General features: G+C 49.2%; 1 protein-coding gene across 1 annotated transcript in view; it reads left to right on the plus strand.

Annotated features, from left to right (window-relative positions):
- Window positions 1–16,589, plus strand: part of TMEM132D (transmembrane protein 132D) — a 195,659-nt gene that overhangs the window by 152,424 nt on the left and 26,646 nt on the right. Inside the window, exon 5 of the mRNA XM_071444941.1 lies at window positions 10,207–10,350. Coding sequence (XP_071301042.1) covers window positions 10,207–10,350 — 144 coding nt within the window. The remainder of the gene's footprint in view (window positions 1–10,206; window positions 10,351–16,589) is intronic.

Consider the following 16,589-nt stretch of genomic DNA (forward strand, 5'->3'; position numbering starts at 1 on the left):
TCCCCAGGATATTATTACAAGATTCTTCATGTCTTTTTTCTAATGGCTTTTTGGATTCCCTGCTTTCAGCCTGCCACAACCAGCTTTACAAGTGTCTGACCTCTCTTTTTCTCTGTTATTAATGTTTTTTTCCTATTGTAAAGCATTCTTCTGTCTGTCTAACTGCTGCTTAAGTTTATTGCTTTTCTGTGGTGCTGTTAGGGATGTTATTTCCCAATTGGTATTACTTTTTAACTACTCATGTAAATCTGTATCAGTTCAGATTCATGCAGAAAAAGCAATTTGTCACAAATCTGTAAGGGCTAAATGATCAAAGCAGAGCTTGCAGGCTCACTGCTTTCTTTCTCAGCCTACTTCTAGACCTAGAAATGTTTTATCTTCATTCAGATTCTGATACTGCCCTTTACCATGGCCTTTATCTGTGGCAGGAGGTAAATGTCCGGGTCACCTCCTTGGCATGGGTGTGAAATCAGCAGAGTTGCTCCCATTCACATCCTGGCAGTTGTCACTGCCTGATCACAGAGGAGTTCTAAGTGAGTAGTGCCACTGAGGTCACAAAACCACCACTGTGGGCACAGAATTTGTAACGAGGGAGATTGTTGGAAGTAAATCTTTGGTTGTTGTGTTCTATTAAAAAAACATAAGAATAATCATTTTCTTCCCAAGACCAAGCGCAAAGAGCTGAAGGTTTGGCTCCTCAGCTGCAGGGCTGGCAGTGTTAGAAACAAAGTGCATGGGGGTAAATGGGGTTTGTGCCTAGAAACAGGGTGTGAGGGCCCCTCTCAGCACCAGGCTGCAGGAGGTGCAGCCTCTGCAGGCAGGGTCAGTGTCCTTGTCCCCTCAGTGCCATGGGTTTGTGCTGAGGACGTGCTGTGACCCAGATTCTGTGCTGGCCACCGTGGTGTCCTCACCAAGGGCATGGTCACATGTCTCAGAGCAGACTTTGGCCCCATTTGCCATATGGGAGCTGGAACAGCATCTTTTTCTGAATGTCCCCTTTGTTTATTTTTGTGTTTCTGTTTAAAGCTCAGCTGAGGAGCTAATTAGGAAGGCAGCAGAGCCCGCTGGCTGCAGGCTGCCCCCTGCTCTGCCCTGAGCCTGCTCATGAATGAATTGTTGGGTTGCAGGCGGCTTTCCAAGGCCCTGTGATGGTCCCAATTTAGCTCAGGCTGCTTCTTGCCTGACATTCCTAAATGTGAATGTGCTACTCAAACTGCCAGGCCAGTCTGGAAGGGAGTTTTGGAGCAGGCAGTTTGGTCACTTCTCCTCTGCACGGTGACCTGCAGAACACGAGTTCTCTGCTCCTTGTAACCTTCTGCTTCTCTTTAGAAAAGTGAAAAACTGCTTTGGTCCTTGCTCTGTGGCTCTGCCAAGGGAGTTTACAGTGATTGCCACATTGGGGCAGATTCCATCCCTGCAAAGCTTCTGTCTCCTCTGGTCACTGCATCATTTTCTCCTGTCTCTCCACCCCATTTGGTCCCTGGTCACTGCTGCTGTCAGGATTTCCCTGTGCAGCAGGGGATGGCAGAGCTGCAGGCATGGCCCCTGGCTTTGCCACTGGAGCTTGGGCAGCTCCTGACCTCCCTGCCTCTCAGCTTCCCCTCTGGAAAGCTGCAAGAGCAGCAGCAGAACTGCTAAAAGCCTGGGAGAATCAGCTCAGAGAGGATAAATGTGCTGATAAATCCATTTCTTGATCTGAGAGGGCTCTTTCACCTCTCTGGTTCTGGGTGCACCTTCATTTGCCAGCTTTACCAATGGGTCTTGCTTAACCCCAGAGAGTTAAAGCAAAGCTGTGGGAGATGGGAGGGGAGAAAAACGGGTCTGCTGGAGATGTGGAGCATCCTGTAATGATGGGTGCTGGAAATCCCAACATCCTGTCCTACAGTCCACCCTCTGCAGCTCCAAAACCCCTGCAGCACCGAGCCTCTGCAGGAGCCTTCCTGCTGGCACTGGGACAGTGACCCTTGCTGCTGGCACTGGGACAGTGACACCACTGGCACAGGGACACTGACCCTTCCTGCTGGCACTGGGACAGTGACCCTTGCTGCTGGCACTGGGACAGTGACCCTTGCTGCTGGCACAGGGACACTGACACCACTGGCACTGGGACAGTGACCCTTCCTGCTGGCACAGGGACACTGAGCCTGCTGGCACAGGGACACTGACCCCTCCTGCTGGCACAGGGACAGTGACCCTTCCTGCTGGCACAGGGACAGTGACCACTGACCCTGCTGGCACTGGGACAGTGACCCTTGCTGCTGGCACAGGGACACTGACCACTGACCCTGCTGGCACAGGGACACTGACACCACTGGCACAGGGACAGTGACCCTTCCTGCTGGCACAGGGACACTGACACCACTGGCACAGGGACACTGACCCTGCTGGCACAGGGACAGTGACACCACTGGCACAGGGACACTGACCACTGACCCTGCTGGCACTGGGACACTGACCCCTCCTGCTGGCACTGGGACAGTGACCCTTGCTGCTGGCACAGGGACAGTGACACCACTGGCACAGGGACAGTGACCCTTGCTGCTGGCACAGGGACAGTGACCCTTCCTGCTGGCACAGGGACAGTGACCCTTGCTGCTGGCACAGGGACAGTGACCCTTCCTGCTGGCACAGGGACAGTGACACTGCTGGCACAGGGACAGTGACACCACTGGCACAGGGACACTGACCCTGCTGGCACAGGGACAGTGACCCCATGTGTGAAACCCTGATTCCCTTTGGCTCATTGGGCACGGCGTGGCCCTGCCAGGGTCCCCAGCCCTGAGTGGCAGCAGGCACAGGGATCTCCTGTCCCCTGGGGCAGGTTCCCAGCTCTGCTGCTCTGAGGGTCCCCAAGCCTGTCCCTGCTCTGGGGGTGCCTGGCCGCCTGCTGGGGCAGAGCCAAGAAGAAATCCTCCCCAAACAAACACGTTTGTTTGTTTGTTTGTTTGTTTGTTTTTCCTTTCAAGAGCAAGCTGTGCTGATGAGCAGCTACAGCAGCCTGTCTAGAGACTGAAATCAAGTATGCACACACAGCTTTGTGGAGTTACACTTTGGGGCCTGTGAATTAATTAGCAATTCCTCTGAAGAACCACAGCCTGACAGCTCTGAGGCTGCCTGGGTGAGACTTTGATAAGCAGGGAAGGTGCATGACAGCTCCCTGGGATGGTGGCAGCCTAGTTAGCACTGCAAACCACCCAAACAGCAAAGGACAGCTCCCCAGGAGGATGCTAGCACAGCTCCTGAGTGCTACACATCAAAGGGACTTTGTCCTCTTAAACCTGAGGCAATTGAATCGACCTTGCCTCTAGAGCCAGGAGAAGTGACCTCCATGGAGGGTTTGGCTCCCCAGCTGTCAGGGTGACAGACTCAGACCCAGTGCAGCCTGGTGCCTTTGCTGGGCTGTCCCAGCCTGTCCCAGCAGCTCATTCCCTCTCCAATCTGCCCCCAGAGACACAGAAAGCCCAGGCTGAACATTCCCTTCTGCTCAGTCCCTGTGGGAGCCCTGGGGTCCCAGCAGCAGAGCTGGCAGGAGCAGGGAGCCCCCCAGCACTCTGCATTTGTTGTGTTTGCCTTGTTGGACCTGCCAGGGAGCTGTTCCTGCTCTTGGCTGCTCCAGACCTGGGTCTGAGCAGGGCTGGACGCTGCACAGACACAAACCAAACCCAAAATCCCGTTTAGAACCACTGCAGCTGGGCCAGCGAGGCGGGCAGAGGTAAGGAGAAGGGACACACCAGGCAGATGTGGTTTTCTCTCCCTGGGAGTGAGATGATTTATTTCCTGGCTCTTTTCATCACTCAGAGCTGTGGAATTGCATCCTGCAATCACAGGCAGTGTCCACATTGCCTGTCTTTGCTGCACACCCTGGGAAACAAGGGAATTACCAGCCTCTCCATGGGGCACTACAGCAGCACCTGCCTCTGCCTGCTGCGATGCATTTCTGGCCTTCTTGAGCTTTTTCCTGAGCATCACAGGCTGTGGAATGACAAACCCCTCACTGCTGGTCATCTTCTACTGATGCCCCTGTTCCCTTGTCCCCCCTGCCTCTCCTTTTGCTCCTTGTCCCCTCTTTGCTGCTCTCAGCACTGTGGGACATCTTGAGCTTTTCTTCCCCACCCCTCCTCCAGCCTCAGGGATAGATTCCATCTACAGCCAGATGAAAGTTCCTTAATAAGAATATAGAATAGCTGGAAGGCTTTGCAGAAGTTAAGTCTGAGATTAAATATAATTAGGTGCTTTTCCTGGTGCCTTGTGTGTGACAGTAGGAGGGGCAGACAGGCTCTCTGATTGTGCCATGTTGCTTTTTCCCTACAGCACAATCCAGCCATTGGCTGTTCTCTGTTTTTTAACTGGAAAATTGTGGTTGCTGGGCTTGGTGTGTATTTGGGGTTTCGTTTCACCACTCGTCCTTTCCCCATCTGCTCCCTCCAGTGATTCTGCCCCAGTGAGGAGGAGTGACAGCGTGGCTGGAGGTGCCACCCCCATCACATGGAGTCAAAATTATCCCAGGAATCACAGGCTGAGGGAGAAAGAGTGAAAAATACATCCTAGTATTGATTCTGCCACCCACTCCTTTCTAAGCAATGGTTTGCAATCACATTCTGCCATTCAAAGAATCTCTTTTGCCCTCTCTAGCAGCTGTGTGGGAGCAGCAGGCAGATCTGTCCAAAGCTGCATTTGGGCTCCTGGGCTGCTCCTTTCTGCCCTGTGTCAGCACATCTGCCCCTGGAGCTCTCCTGCCTGCAGCAGGAAAAAGGGGAACTGATTAAGCAGCAAGTGCTTGAATGAAATGTGATTAATTTGCTTATATTCCCCTCCTCTCTCGCATTCCCAGGGAGTTCAGATTTCATTCTGCATGATGAAAGGTGCCCACATTAAACCAAACATTTAACCTTGGAGTTCATGTCAGTCTTTTCACATTTTCTCATTCAGCTTTCACCATGATTTCTCATACTTGCAGTATTTCAGCTTGTACTTTGAACTCTTCTGTTTATATTAAAGGTCTCACAAATTAATTTGGGTTATTTCTGGCCACTGCTCCTTTATTCCCTGGGACACAGAAGAACTGCAGCTGATTTTTCAATAATTTTACCAGGGCATCCTAAAGAATCTGGAAACAACAGGGGAAATAAGGAAATCAGAATTATATTTTCTATATTTCAAGCTGTTTGCCAGCTCAGAGCTGACAATAATGCACTACAGGCGAGGAAATCTGCTTTGGAGCAATTTTGGTTTCTCTGCACCACCTTGTATCTAGCCCCACCAGCTGCTTCTAAAACTTGCACTTCAGCTGCCATAATCTCATCATTAAAGGTGGATTTAGGGTTTAAGAGGCGATGAAGAAACCCTTTTTCCTTGCAGCCAGGGGCTGGGAGATGACTCTGCATTTCAGGTGCAAGCTCAGCTCTGCTCCAGCTCAGGGCTAATCCTGGCTCAGGGAGGGTTGGTGCCACCACCCTCAGCAGCTCCTGCTTTTCTCTTCAGCTGCTGCCTCCTGACTCCTCAAATCCCTTCTCTCTCGCTGGTTTTGTTTCCTACCCTTGCAGTGGAACAGGGGGAAAAAGCTGAGTTTGACCACATCCATGAGAATGTCAAGCATTTAGACTTTATTGGTTTAGAAGCTTACTAAATTTAAACAGAAGCATTAACATGGCCTTAGGCTCTCTTGACAGTTATAAACTCTTCCTTGGGGAGATTTCTGTAATGCTTTCTAATCAGCTTAAGGAGTTAATTAAACAGCTGTCACTTAGCTGCTTAATTCTGAGACTTGATGCTAAATAAGATTTGAAATTAGTTATGCACGACTGAAGCATGGATCCTCTGATATGGGCAAGATGGCTGCTGGTTGAGCAGGAGGCAAATCCAGGTCTTTGTACCTAAATAGTGAAAAGATTCAAGGTGGGACCCTGGATTAGTGCTCTACATGCTGATGAATAGAAAATACATTGAAAATGGAGAACTTAAGGAATGTCAGAGGGGAGGGATTTTCAGGCAGCTATTCAGAGCAGTCTGTGCCTGCTCTGGACTGCAGGAGGTTTCAGGGGTCAGTTTGTTCTCTCCCTGATTGCACTCTGTACATAACCCAGGGGCCAAAGTACATACTGGAACCCGAGAGGAGCATCCTTGAGTTTGGAAATGAGATTTTTAGCCTGCAGATACATTGCACTGCTCTAATGAGGAATGTCTCTGGAGAGCTGCTGTGCCTCCAGAGCAGGAGTCACAGTGTCCTGGGCAGTTTTTAACCTCCTTTTCCCTGTGGCTGGCAGCAGGACAAGCCCTTCTCCTGCTGAAGGCTGTGAGTGTGGTGGTGGCAGGATGCACTTCACTGCAAGAGAGAGGCAGCAGTGCATGTATGGGTGATGAATGCAGTGGGGTAAGCCCAGGGCTCAGTGTGGCTGGCCAGATGAGCATTTCCAGCCAGCCCAGAGCAAACTGCCAGGGAGAGGCAGAAAGGAGCCCCTCGAGTCCCAGGCTGGGAGGGGAGCTCAGGTGCAGCTGGACCAAAGCTAAGCATGAGCCAGTCATGCACTGATTTCTTTCAAAAGTTATATATATATATACACATACACACACAAACTGTATACACAGACAACAGAAACAGACATTGGGAAAGATTTATAAAGATATTGTAAAGTCCTTTTTTTCACCCCAGGAAAGATAAGGCAAAAGATGTCTGAAGGGAAATTAAATTTCAGGCAAGCTACCTATTAAAATTGAAAAAACCTAATAGGTATTCACTTCTGCATTTCAACTTAAATTGATGCTCACTGTGTACATCTTCTGAATATGTTTCTGCTGGAGGGCTTAATATGCTCAGTTATTTAATATGAATCTCTTCAGTAAGCAAAGAACACTCACTCTGGCATCTTCTTTAAAGTATTACTGTTTATTTACCGTGGTAGCAATTTCAGAATAAAGATTACCTGGTCTTCCATTTCTATTACATGCAGAGACATGTTTTTCTCTGATTATTTCATTTTATTATTGGAGGGGCTCGGTGTAAGTGAATTATAGAGCTATGCTGTGTTAATAGTTAGAGAAGGTTCAGCACCTTTTTAATAGCTGCTGAGAGAATCAACTTTTACCAGCGAGACTGTGGCTGTAGCTTTGCAAAAGTGTAACTATTCCCATCCCGAGGTGCCCTGACACCTTATCTCCTGTAATCTGGGTTAGTTATAGATAAAGAACATCATATTTCTTCAGGAGATTCCTTTTCCACTCAAGCAGCAAAAAGCAACAGTTATAAATTAGTAACTATTTAGATTTATAGCTTTTACATGCTGAGGCTCTGAACTATAAATCTCAGTGTGGCTGAGTAAGTATCGTGTTTGTTTCCTCAGAATGAAGCAGTTTTCACAAGCCTTCAGCAGGGGATGTCCAGCCCTTCCTGGCTGTTCAACAGGGGCCTGCAGGGGCATTTATTTCCCTGTGCCCTCCATGGTGAGCTGGGGTCAGTGCTGGTGTTGGTGTTGCTCTGTGCCCTCCATGGTGAGCTGGGTAAATGTTGGTATTTCCCTGTGCCCTCCATGGTGAGCTGGGGTCAGTGCTGATGTTGGTGTTGCTCTGTGCCCTCCATGGTGAGCTGGGTAAATGTTGGTATTTCCCTGTGCCCTCCATGGTGAGCTGGGGTCAGTGCTGGTGTTGCTGTGCCTGGGGGATGCAAAGCAGTGCCTGGAGAAGCCATCCTCGAGTCCTTCCCTGGGGAGGAGCAGAAATGTCTGCAGGCAGAGCACCCAGCTCAGTGACTGCAGGGCAGGACAGCCCAGTGTCACCCAGAGCCACCCAGTGCCAGCTCAGTGACTGCAGGGCAGGACAGCCCAGTGTCACCCAGTGCCAGCCCAGTGTCACCCAATGCCATCTAGAGCCAGCTGGGCTGGCACAGCGCTGCCAGGTGCAGCCTCCCCAGGGGCTCTGGGCAGCAGCTCCTGGCTCAGAGGTGCTGCAGGGCAGGGCAGTGGGGCAGGGCAGTGAGCAGGGCAGGGCAGTAGCAGCAGCCATCCCTGCCCCTGGGATGCTCTCTGTGTTCAGAGCATCCAAAGGCAGCCCTGCAAAACTCAGAGACTCAGAAGAAATTCATGGAGCTTCCGAGGCTCGTTCTCAGTTAGTGGCTCCTACCAGGGGAAATTCCATTTGCCTTTGGTAAGCAGAGCTCATTAATCACGCCGCTTCAAAGGCTCGGTTATTAGAGCTCCCTGTGCTTTATGAAATAATTGTGAGGGTCACACTAATGGATGCAGGGGAGGCAGGAGCTGTGGCTGCCCGGGGGAGCAGCTCCTGGCAGCTCAGCACGAGGTGTGAGCAGCAGCAGCAGCTCTCAGGTGCTGTGGCCTCCAGCAGCCCCAGAGAAATGAGGTTGGTGCCCCAGTGCTGAGAGCAGGGCCTGCCCCTGCTGCTGTGACCCAGTACCTGCTAACGGTGCTTGTGCTGCCAGCTGCCCCTGCCTGCAGCTCTGCAGAGCCCATGGCAGCAGCAAAAGGTGCTGGGGAACCTGGGTGCAGAGCCCAGACATGGGAAAAGCCACAGAACATGGAAAGTTCATTGCAGACCTGAGAACTCAGTGCCTGAGCAGTGCAATCTGCACTGAGAGCCACAGACCTGAGTGTGCAGGCAGAAATTCTCACCCTTGGATGGATTGCAATTTAAAAATATCTGAAGGGCTTTTGTGCTGAGGGAGGGGGAGGATTTTCTTCTCAAGTTCTCTTTTTGTGAAATCCTCTTTCTCCCTTCCCTAAAGATCACAGTGAGGATGGGGCAACCTTAGCAAAGCAGCTATCAAGTGACCAGGAGGGGTTTTTCTTTCTTTAAATATTGCTTTGAGTCTGAATAAAGTGTGTCTGTTTCTTTAAGTAAGAGGAAAAGGTCTTTTTGATGTGAATACTTTAGAGGAGAAAAATCCCAGCTTCTCCCCTTTAGCCCAAGAGGCAGTAGGAGCAGTCATCATCTTCTGGTAGCTGGGTTCCAATCCCCACTCTTGTCTTCCAGGAGTAAAATCAGGTCAGTCTCAGAGCTCAGAGTGGGAGCTATTTAGATAATGAGAATTTAGCACCTGGGGGGCTTTGGGAGCCTTTATTGCACAAGAGCCAGCTGAAATCAAGAGCCTCTTGTTGTACAGGATGGTCCCAGCTTCGCAGGCACAGCTCTGAAAGGCCCAGAGACCCTTCCAGAAATGAGCAGGATGCTGCAGTTAGGGGTGGGAGGACTTGGGCAGCAGTTTGTGCTCAGAGTGTCCTGGCACAGATCAGCCAGTCTGTGACACAGGTGACACCCAGGTGACAGAGGGCTCTGGTTGGTCTGATGCTCCTCAGGTAACCAGAACTCAGCACTTTTAAATAAGAACTGTAAATCAAACGGGAGGAATGTGCTTTGCAAAGGCACTGGTCACCACAGAGCTGGTTTTGTTTGGTGAGCCCAGACCCTCCCAGCATCCCCCTCTGTCTGAAGGGGCTGGGTTTGCACAAACCTCTTGAACAGGTAAAGGAAGAGCTGTGGGGAGGCGCTTGCCCAGCAGGAGTCAGGGTACACCCCAGAAAGCTGAGGAGGGTGTGATCCCACACTGTCCTGTGGGGCACAGTCACTTACCCAGGACCTGAGTCTGCCTCTGGCTCCCCTGGAGGCAGGGCAGGGAAGCCAGGGTGCCTGCCAGAAGAGGCAGTGGCTCCACAGGCTCTGGGTTCTGGCCTGGCCACGATTGCATCCCCAAGGGCAGCTCAGCCCTGCCCTGAGCTGTGCCCGTGTGCCAGCCTGGGTGTGCAGGCAGAGAGAGGGGCACTCCCAGCACAGAGTGCCCGTGTTTGTGGGAAACCTTCCAGAAAAGGGGAAAAGCAGCAAGGCTTGAGACATGTTTAAGTGATAATCAAGATGAGCTCAGGCTGGAGGAGTCCCTGCTGCCACATCCAGGTGTGTTTGTCCCTTTGGGGCAGGGTCACTCCAGGTGCTGGCTGCTCTGGCCCTCAGGGAACATGGATGAGACAGAAGTTAGGGCAGGACAGAAATTGGGGCACCACAGACATCTCAGCAGCCCTGAGTCACAGCTGGAACCGTGGTCAGGGCTGCAGGGAGGAAATCTGCCTGTCCTGCTGGCTGCCCTGGGAACAGTCCTTGCCATGGCCATGAGGAATTGAGGCTGAATGCAGGTGCTGCTAATCAATTCATAGCACTATATATATATATATAATATACTAAGTGGCCTTTTGTTTTCTTTTCTCTCAGGAAGCAGAGATCCTGAACACAGCCATTCTCACTGGGAAAACAGTGGCTGTCCCTGTCAAGGTGGTTTCTGTGGAAGATGATGGGACTGTGACAGATCTTGTGGACTCTGTGGAGTGCAGCTCATCAGATGAAGACGTCATTAAGGTAGGATCAGGCTGCTCCTTCCAGGGAGGCAGAGGCCCTGCAGAGCAGTGCTGTTCTCTAATGGAACAAGTCCTTTCATTTTCTGACTGCTCTGCTGCTGGAACACCAAGATTTATTATCGCTGTTATTGCTGTGTGGCTCGCTCCAGTGAAGCAGCAAACCCAACACCAAATCCCAATTTTCCATGTGTGACACCCCCGCCTGGGGAGCATTTCCAGGGCTGACTGTCCCCGTGCCTCTGCAGCCGTGGGCTGTGGGTGCAGAGCCCTGGCAGTGCTGCTGCCCCTTGGGGTGCCTCAGGGCTGCTTTATGGCCAGAGCCAGGGCACAGCTCACAGGAGCCCCTGAGGCTCCTTTTGGGCTGAATTGGGGGGGGTCACACTGGAGCCTCGGGGCAATCCCTGCTTCTTGGAGGCTTTCAGCAAGTGCCAGCATTGCCACTGGAATCCTGTGAGGAATCAGTCCTGCACTCCTCTGTCCGCTTGGTGAGTGGTGAACAGGAAGGAGCAGGGGCAGTGATGGGGGCAGATAAGGCACGGAGGGTTCCAGAGGTGACACAAAAGGTGCCCTGTCTGCAGCAGCTTTGATCTTCTCACAAACTCTCTGTGGCTGTCACTCAGAAAGAGGAAACAAGAGTTGCAGCTGCTAATGAAAGTTAATATTGAATTATTTTATATTATTTTTATAACCAGCATGTCCCAAAGCAATCACAAACCCTCTAGGCCCCCTCCTAATGGAGGAAATGGAATTCCCAGTGGTGTACATGGTTTGTCCTGAGCTATCTCTTTTGACAAAAAAAAAATTGCAATTTCTATGTGCATTGGACTTGTTTTAAATAATTTTGTCATGGTAATTTCTTATACATGAGATGAACCCCAGCAATTTCAAAGTTTAGTATTTGTTATGCTTCCCTTTTAGAATCTTCTCAGTGTTCCTGTTTACCTGATTAGCCACCATGTTGGTATTTTCTGATTAAATGTGTCTTTCTGGCTGTATTATTAGGAACCTTTGGGGTTTGGGGTTTTTTCCTCTTCTGTGAAGCCTTTTTGGATCTGGTAAATGTGCCAAATATAGCAAGTTGTTGGACTTAATTTAGATTTGGAAACAGAAGGAAATTATTTGTCCTTATGTTGTGGGAGTTAATGGACCAAGTCCTTACTAACTCACTCATCTTCTATTTCATTTTCTTAGTGAATTGGAAAAAGCAGATTTTAAAGCAAACACATAATTTGGAGGAGGTAAAACAGCAGTTTTGCTTTGTGGTGTTTGAGCGGTTGCCGTAGGAACATGAGTGTCCCAGGCAGTGCTGGTGTGCGGCGCATTCCCGTCCCCAGCCCGTGAGCAGTGTGTCAGTGCCAGCCCTGGCCCACAGCAGGCTGGCACCAGGGATCAGGGCACTGTGCACCCCTCCTCAGCAGCACAGAGCGTTCTGCACTGCTGAAATGAGGCCCCAGTTCAAAGGGAGTCTTCATTGAAAATGTGTCTGGAGTTTGCAGTTTACCTGCTCTGGTTCAGAGCGAGCCTTGTTCCCAGGCACCTAATGAAGATAAAGATATATAATTACTGGCCAGCCTTCAGCATGCAGCAGTAATTAGAGTTCCTGTTCTCTGGGCAGCAGAGTGGGGAATAGAAAATGGAAGAAAAACCTGCTTAAGATGCCCATTGAAATATAAAGATTAAGATTACATTTCTTTGGGTCTTTACTGTTGCTGTTTTTCAATGCAGCTGTCAAGTAGCATCTAACAGATTGATTATGTCTTCGTGGCTTAGCTTTTATTCCTGGTTTTTTGGTGTTGATTAATGATGAGGTTAAGCTCATTTTCCTTGCAGAACGAGGGTACCTCATTCTTCTTTTCGTTTCAGGGTCCACATTTATTACTCACTTCTTTCATCTGAAACTTCAAAGAACTTTAAAGAGCTGGTCCAAACTCTGCACTGACTCTTTTTGTGCCAAACTGCACCGACCTGAACCTGGTTGAATATGTCAGAGCAGAATTTAGTCCACTGAAACAATATTTTTGTTGACAAATGATTGTCAGAAATTACTTGGTCCAGCCTGACAGAATAATCAAAAAATGGAGGTGTGTTATAGACTGTGTTTCACTAATGAGGACTGAGACACAGAAAAGCTAAGGTGTGAATTTCAGAGTGCTGTCAAGTACTGACCATTTGTGGATAGTAAAACTCCTACTGAACTAATGGGAAAAAAGAGAGATTTTTGAGCAGACTTTTATTTTTGCTGAGTTTTTAGTAAAGAATAAACTCTCAAGATGATTTTAATCAAGAATAAGGAGAGAAGAAATATCAGCTTCTTTTAATCTTTCATTTTGAAAAGACATTTTTGTTTCCAAATGCCCATTTTCTTGAAGGCTCAACAAAGCCTGGAAGTTTCCAAAGCAACACTTTCCAGTGCTCTGGCTTTTCAGTTCGACGAGTTAATGGAAAAATCTGCATTTGGTTACCCTGAAACGAAAACTGCTTTTTGTTAATTTTGTTTGATCAGACACCTGAAAGTTGCCAGAAGTCACCAGTGCTGGAGGCAGCCCTGGGAGCAGGATTCAGCTGCTGTGCCCCTTTTTTGGGCTGTGCTGTGCATTTCCTAGAGGGCTCCTTTTGAAATCGGCGTCACCCAACGCTGTGTGCAGAAGCCCTGCAGCTGATTGACTTCCCCCTGCAGCTGATGGATTTGATTTCCCCCTGCACTGATGGATTTGATTTCCCCCTGCGCTGATGGATTTGATTTCCCCCTGCACTGATGGATTTGATTTCCCCCTGCAGGCTGGGCTTTGCCAGGGGGCAGGGAGCTGCTGGGCCCAGGGGCTGGAAGGGCTCGGTGTTGCTGCTGGGATCCTTGGCACAGCCTGGGCACTACCCCAGAGCCCTGCAGGGTGCCCAGAGCGGCCCCAGATTCTGGGATTTCCCTCTCCCAGAATCACTGAAACACTGAATCACACACAGTCACAATCACACACAATCACAGAATCACACTGAATCACACACAATCACACACAATCACACACAATCACACACAATCACACACAATCACACACAGTCACACACAATCACACACAGTCACAATCACACACAATCACAGAATCACACTGAATCACACACAATCACACACACAATCACAATCACATGCAATCACACTGAATCACGCACAATCGCACACAATCACAGAATCACACGCAATCACACGCAATCGCACACAATCGCACACACTCACACGCAATCACACGCAATCACACGCAATCACATGCAATCACACAATCGCACACAATCACACAATCACACACAATCACTATCACACTGAATCACACTGAATCACACTGAATCACACACAATCACACACAATCACACGCAATCACACAATCACACGCAATTACACAATCACACGATCACACACGATCACACACAATCACACACAATCACACGCAATCAGAATTCACAGAATCACAGAATCCCCAGGTTGGGAGAGACCTTTCAAGACGATTGAGCCCAGCCCAGCCCCAACCCCTCAGCCAAACCCTGGCCCCCAGTGCCACATCCAGGCTTTGTTAAACACCCCCAGGGATGGGGACTCCACCATTCCAGTTCTTTTCACCCTTTAAATCACCTTTTCCTGTACCCAAGCTGTATTTCTCTCCCTGGGCCAGCTTCCCCAGCACTGTGCAGCCTGTGTGGGGCTGGCCTGGCTCTGTGCTGGCCCTCTGCAGGCTCTGGTGTCCCTGGCTGTCCCTGGCTGTGCTGTGCAGGGATGCTGGTCCCCCCTGCTCCCCAGGACGCTGCTGCAGCCACAGCTCCATCGTGGGCACTCATCTCTGGTCCAGGGAAGGGTTGGCAGCTGCTCTGCTCTGACACTTTGGAGTGTATTAGAGGGGAGAGCAGCACACTTGGCAATTTGTAAAATATTACTGCAGGCTAATAAATCTTTCACTAACACTTAGTGTGGCTTTATCAGTGGCAAAGTAACATCTTTTAACCATGTGACAGACTTTACAGAAGCTGAAGTGTCAGAGCATGTGAAGTAGCCTGAAGCAGACAGTGTTTTAAAGCATGAAACTTTTAACAGCTGTTCCTTTTCTCCCTGACTCTGGTGCACTTCAGGGAGAAGTTGAGCTCTTCTAAAGTCACTGGTGTGACAGAGTAAAAGATCAAAGGGAGCAGAGAATGGAGTCGGGATGCTCTGTGCTCCTGGCTCACCTGGCAGCTGCAGTGCTGCAGATCTCAGAGCTCCTGATGGTGCTGGGTCACTGAGGTCTCAGTGTCCAGCTGGAAAGGGCCAGGGCAGGCTCCCATGGGGGCACTGACACACAGAACCCTCCAGGCAGGGCTGCACGAGTCACCCCAGGGCTCCCTGTGCCTTGAGAGATCTGCAGTGAAGATCCAGGTTGTGCCATGATTTTCCATAATAGAAAGGGATTTCTCTTGCCAGCTGAACTGCCTTATTCCGACCCCAAAAAACTTTGATCCATCTTGGAAACAACCTTGATTTAAGTCAGCAAATGTATGTTTTTATTTTCTGCAATGTCTAAACATTTCGTTTTGATAGAAAATGATGAAATCATGTCCTGTCATTTCAACTCAGTTTCAATATTCCTGACATCAGAATCCATCTGACCTTTTCACCTTAGGATGGAGCAGCTTTAAAAATGAAAATGCTTTTTCTGCCCTGCTCTAGGAATACAGGACACAGAAAAATGCACTGTCAAAACAAAGAGTTGTAATAAGAACTGTAGAGTTCAGTTCATGCGCTGCTGGTGCTGCTTATAAAGGGAGAAGGCACAATTTTAATCTCTCCCTGGTATGAAAAACAGACGTGGCAAAGATGAATTCTGAATGTGGAACCAATACAACAGCCTTGCACCTCCCAGGAATTGTCTGGAACTCACCTAAAGCTGTTGGAGTTACTGGATTTGTCTCTTTCATATTCTGCCAATTCATCATTCTGATGTGAGCCTTGGGAAGGAACGAGGTTTCTGTGGTGTTGTTTGCCTTTTTGTAATCATAATCATCCATGCTGAAAACCCCAGTGGGGCTGCCACAGTCACTGTTGCCTGCACCTCCTTTATGTTTTTGAAAGACTATGAGCTTATAAGATAAAAAAACTTCTCTGTAATGGAGAAAAAAAAAACCCCAAATAATTTCTGAGTTGAGGCTTCTTCAGAATTCTCCAGAAGATACCCAGGAATCTGGGGTTTTGTGCTTCATGGGAAAAAATGTGAGTGGAAGGGGCTGGTGTTGCTAAAATAAAAATACATGTGACATCTTTACAACCAGAAACACACATGACATCTTTACAACTAGAAACACACGTGACATCTTTACAACCAGAAACACACATGACATCTTTACAACTAGAAACACACGTGACATCTTTACAACTAGAAACACACATGACATCTTTTCAGCTGATTCAGATGTGCTCAAATCCAAGGACTGTGTCAGTATTTGCTGAGGGTGGGGCTCATCTTCTGGAGTTAGAGAGAAATGCTGGTCAGAGCTGGGGTGCCCTGAAGATCAGCTATGGGATCCTTGCAGGGTTCCCAGGGCTCCCCAAGGCAGCTGGGTGATTCTGGACATTTATCTGTGCAGGAGAAGGGGAGGCTGGGGTTGATAGGCTGTAATGAACCTGAATTTTTCATGCTGTCCTGCCCTGCCTTTGCTCTAATGAAGGAAGGAAGGAATCATGCTCTAATGGTTCAAGCTGGGATGGGATTTTAGGCGTTGCAGGTTCTAATAAGGGCTCAGCCTGCACACAGCCTGTGACACTTGATCTTCATTTCTCCTTAATAAGAGTGCACAACAATTGGATGTCCTGGGTGGTTTCTGAGGTGCTGCACTGAAGGGTGACAGTGTGGGCTCTGGCATTCAGCTGGGCCATGGCTGGGCCATTGTGGGCCTGGTTGATCTGAGCTGTCTCAGCAGACACACAAAAGGTGTCATGGGGCTGAATTACCCTGGCAGACAAGGAGCATTAATGCTAAATCCCCCAAGAGTGCTTTGGGATGTAAAATGTAACGTATGAGCATCCTCATTAGGGCTGTTAATAACATCCATAACCCTAACTAGGACAGAGCACAGGCTCTCTAGAAATCTCCTGTTCGATTTCGCTTAATCACAGCCCATCACAAATTCTGTCATGATAAAACATCAGTGGCTGAGTAAGGAAGGATTCAGAAATATTTTCAGATTTCTTATGTAACAGACTCTGTGCAGGTCAGTTGACTGAAGGTTTCT

Source organism: Agelaius tricolor, unplaced genomic scaffold, assembly GCF_023055355.1.
Source record: "Agelaius tricolor isolate 1412-34295 unplaced genomic scaffold, bAgeTri1.0.p SCAF_20, whole genome shotgun sequence".
Taxonomy (NCBI): domain Eukaryota; kingdom Metazoa; phylum Chordata; class Aves; order Passeriformes; family Icteridae; genus Agelaius; species Agelaius tricolor.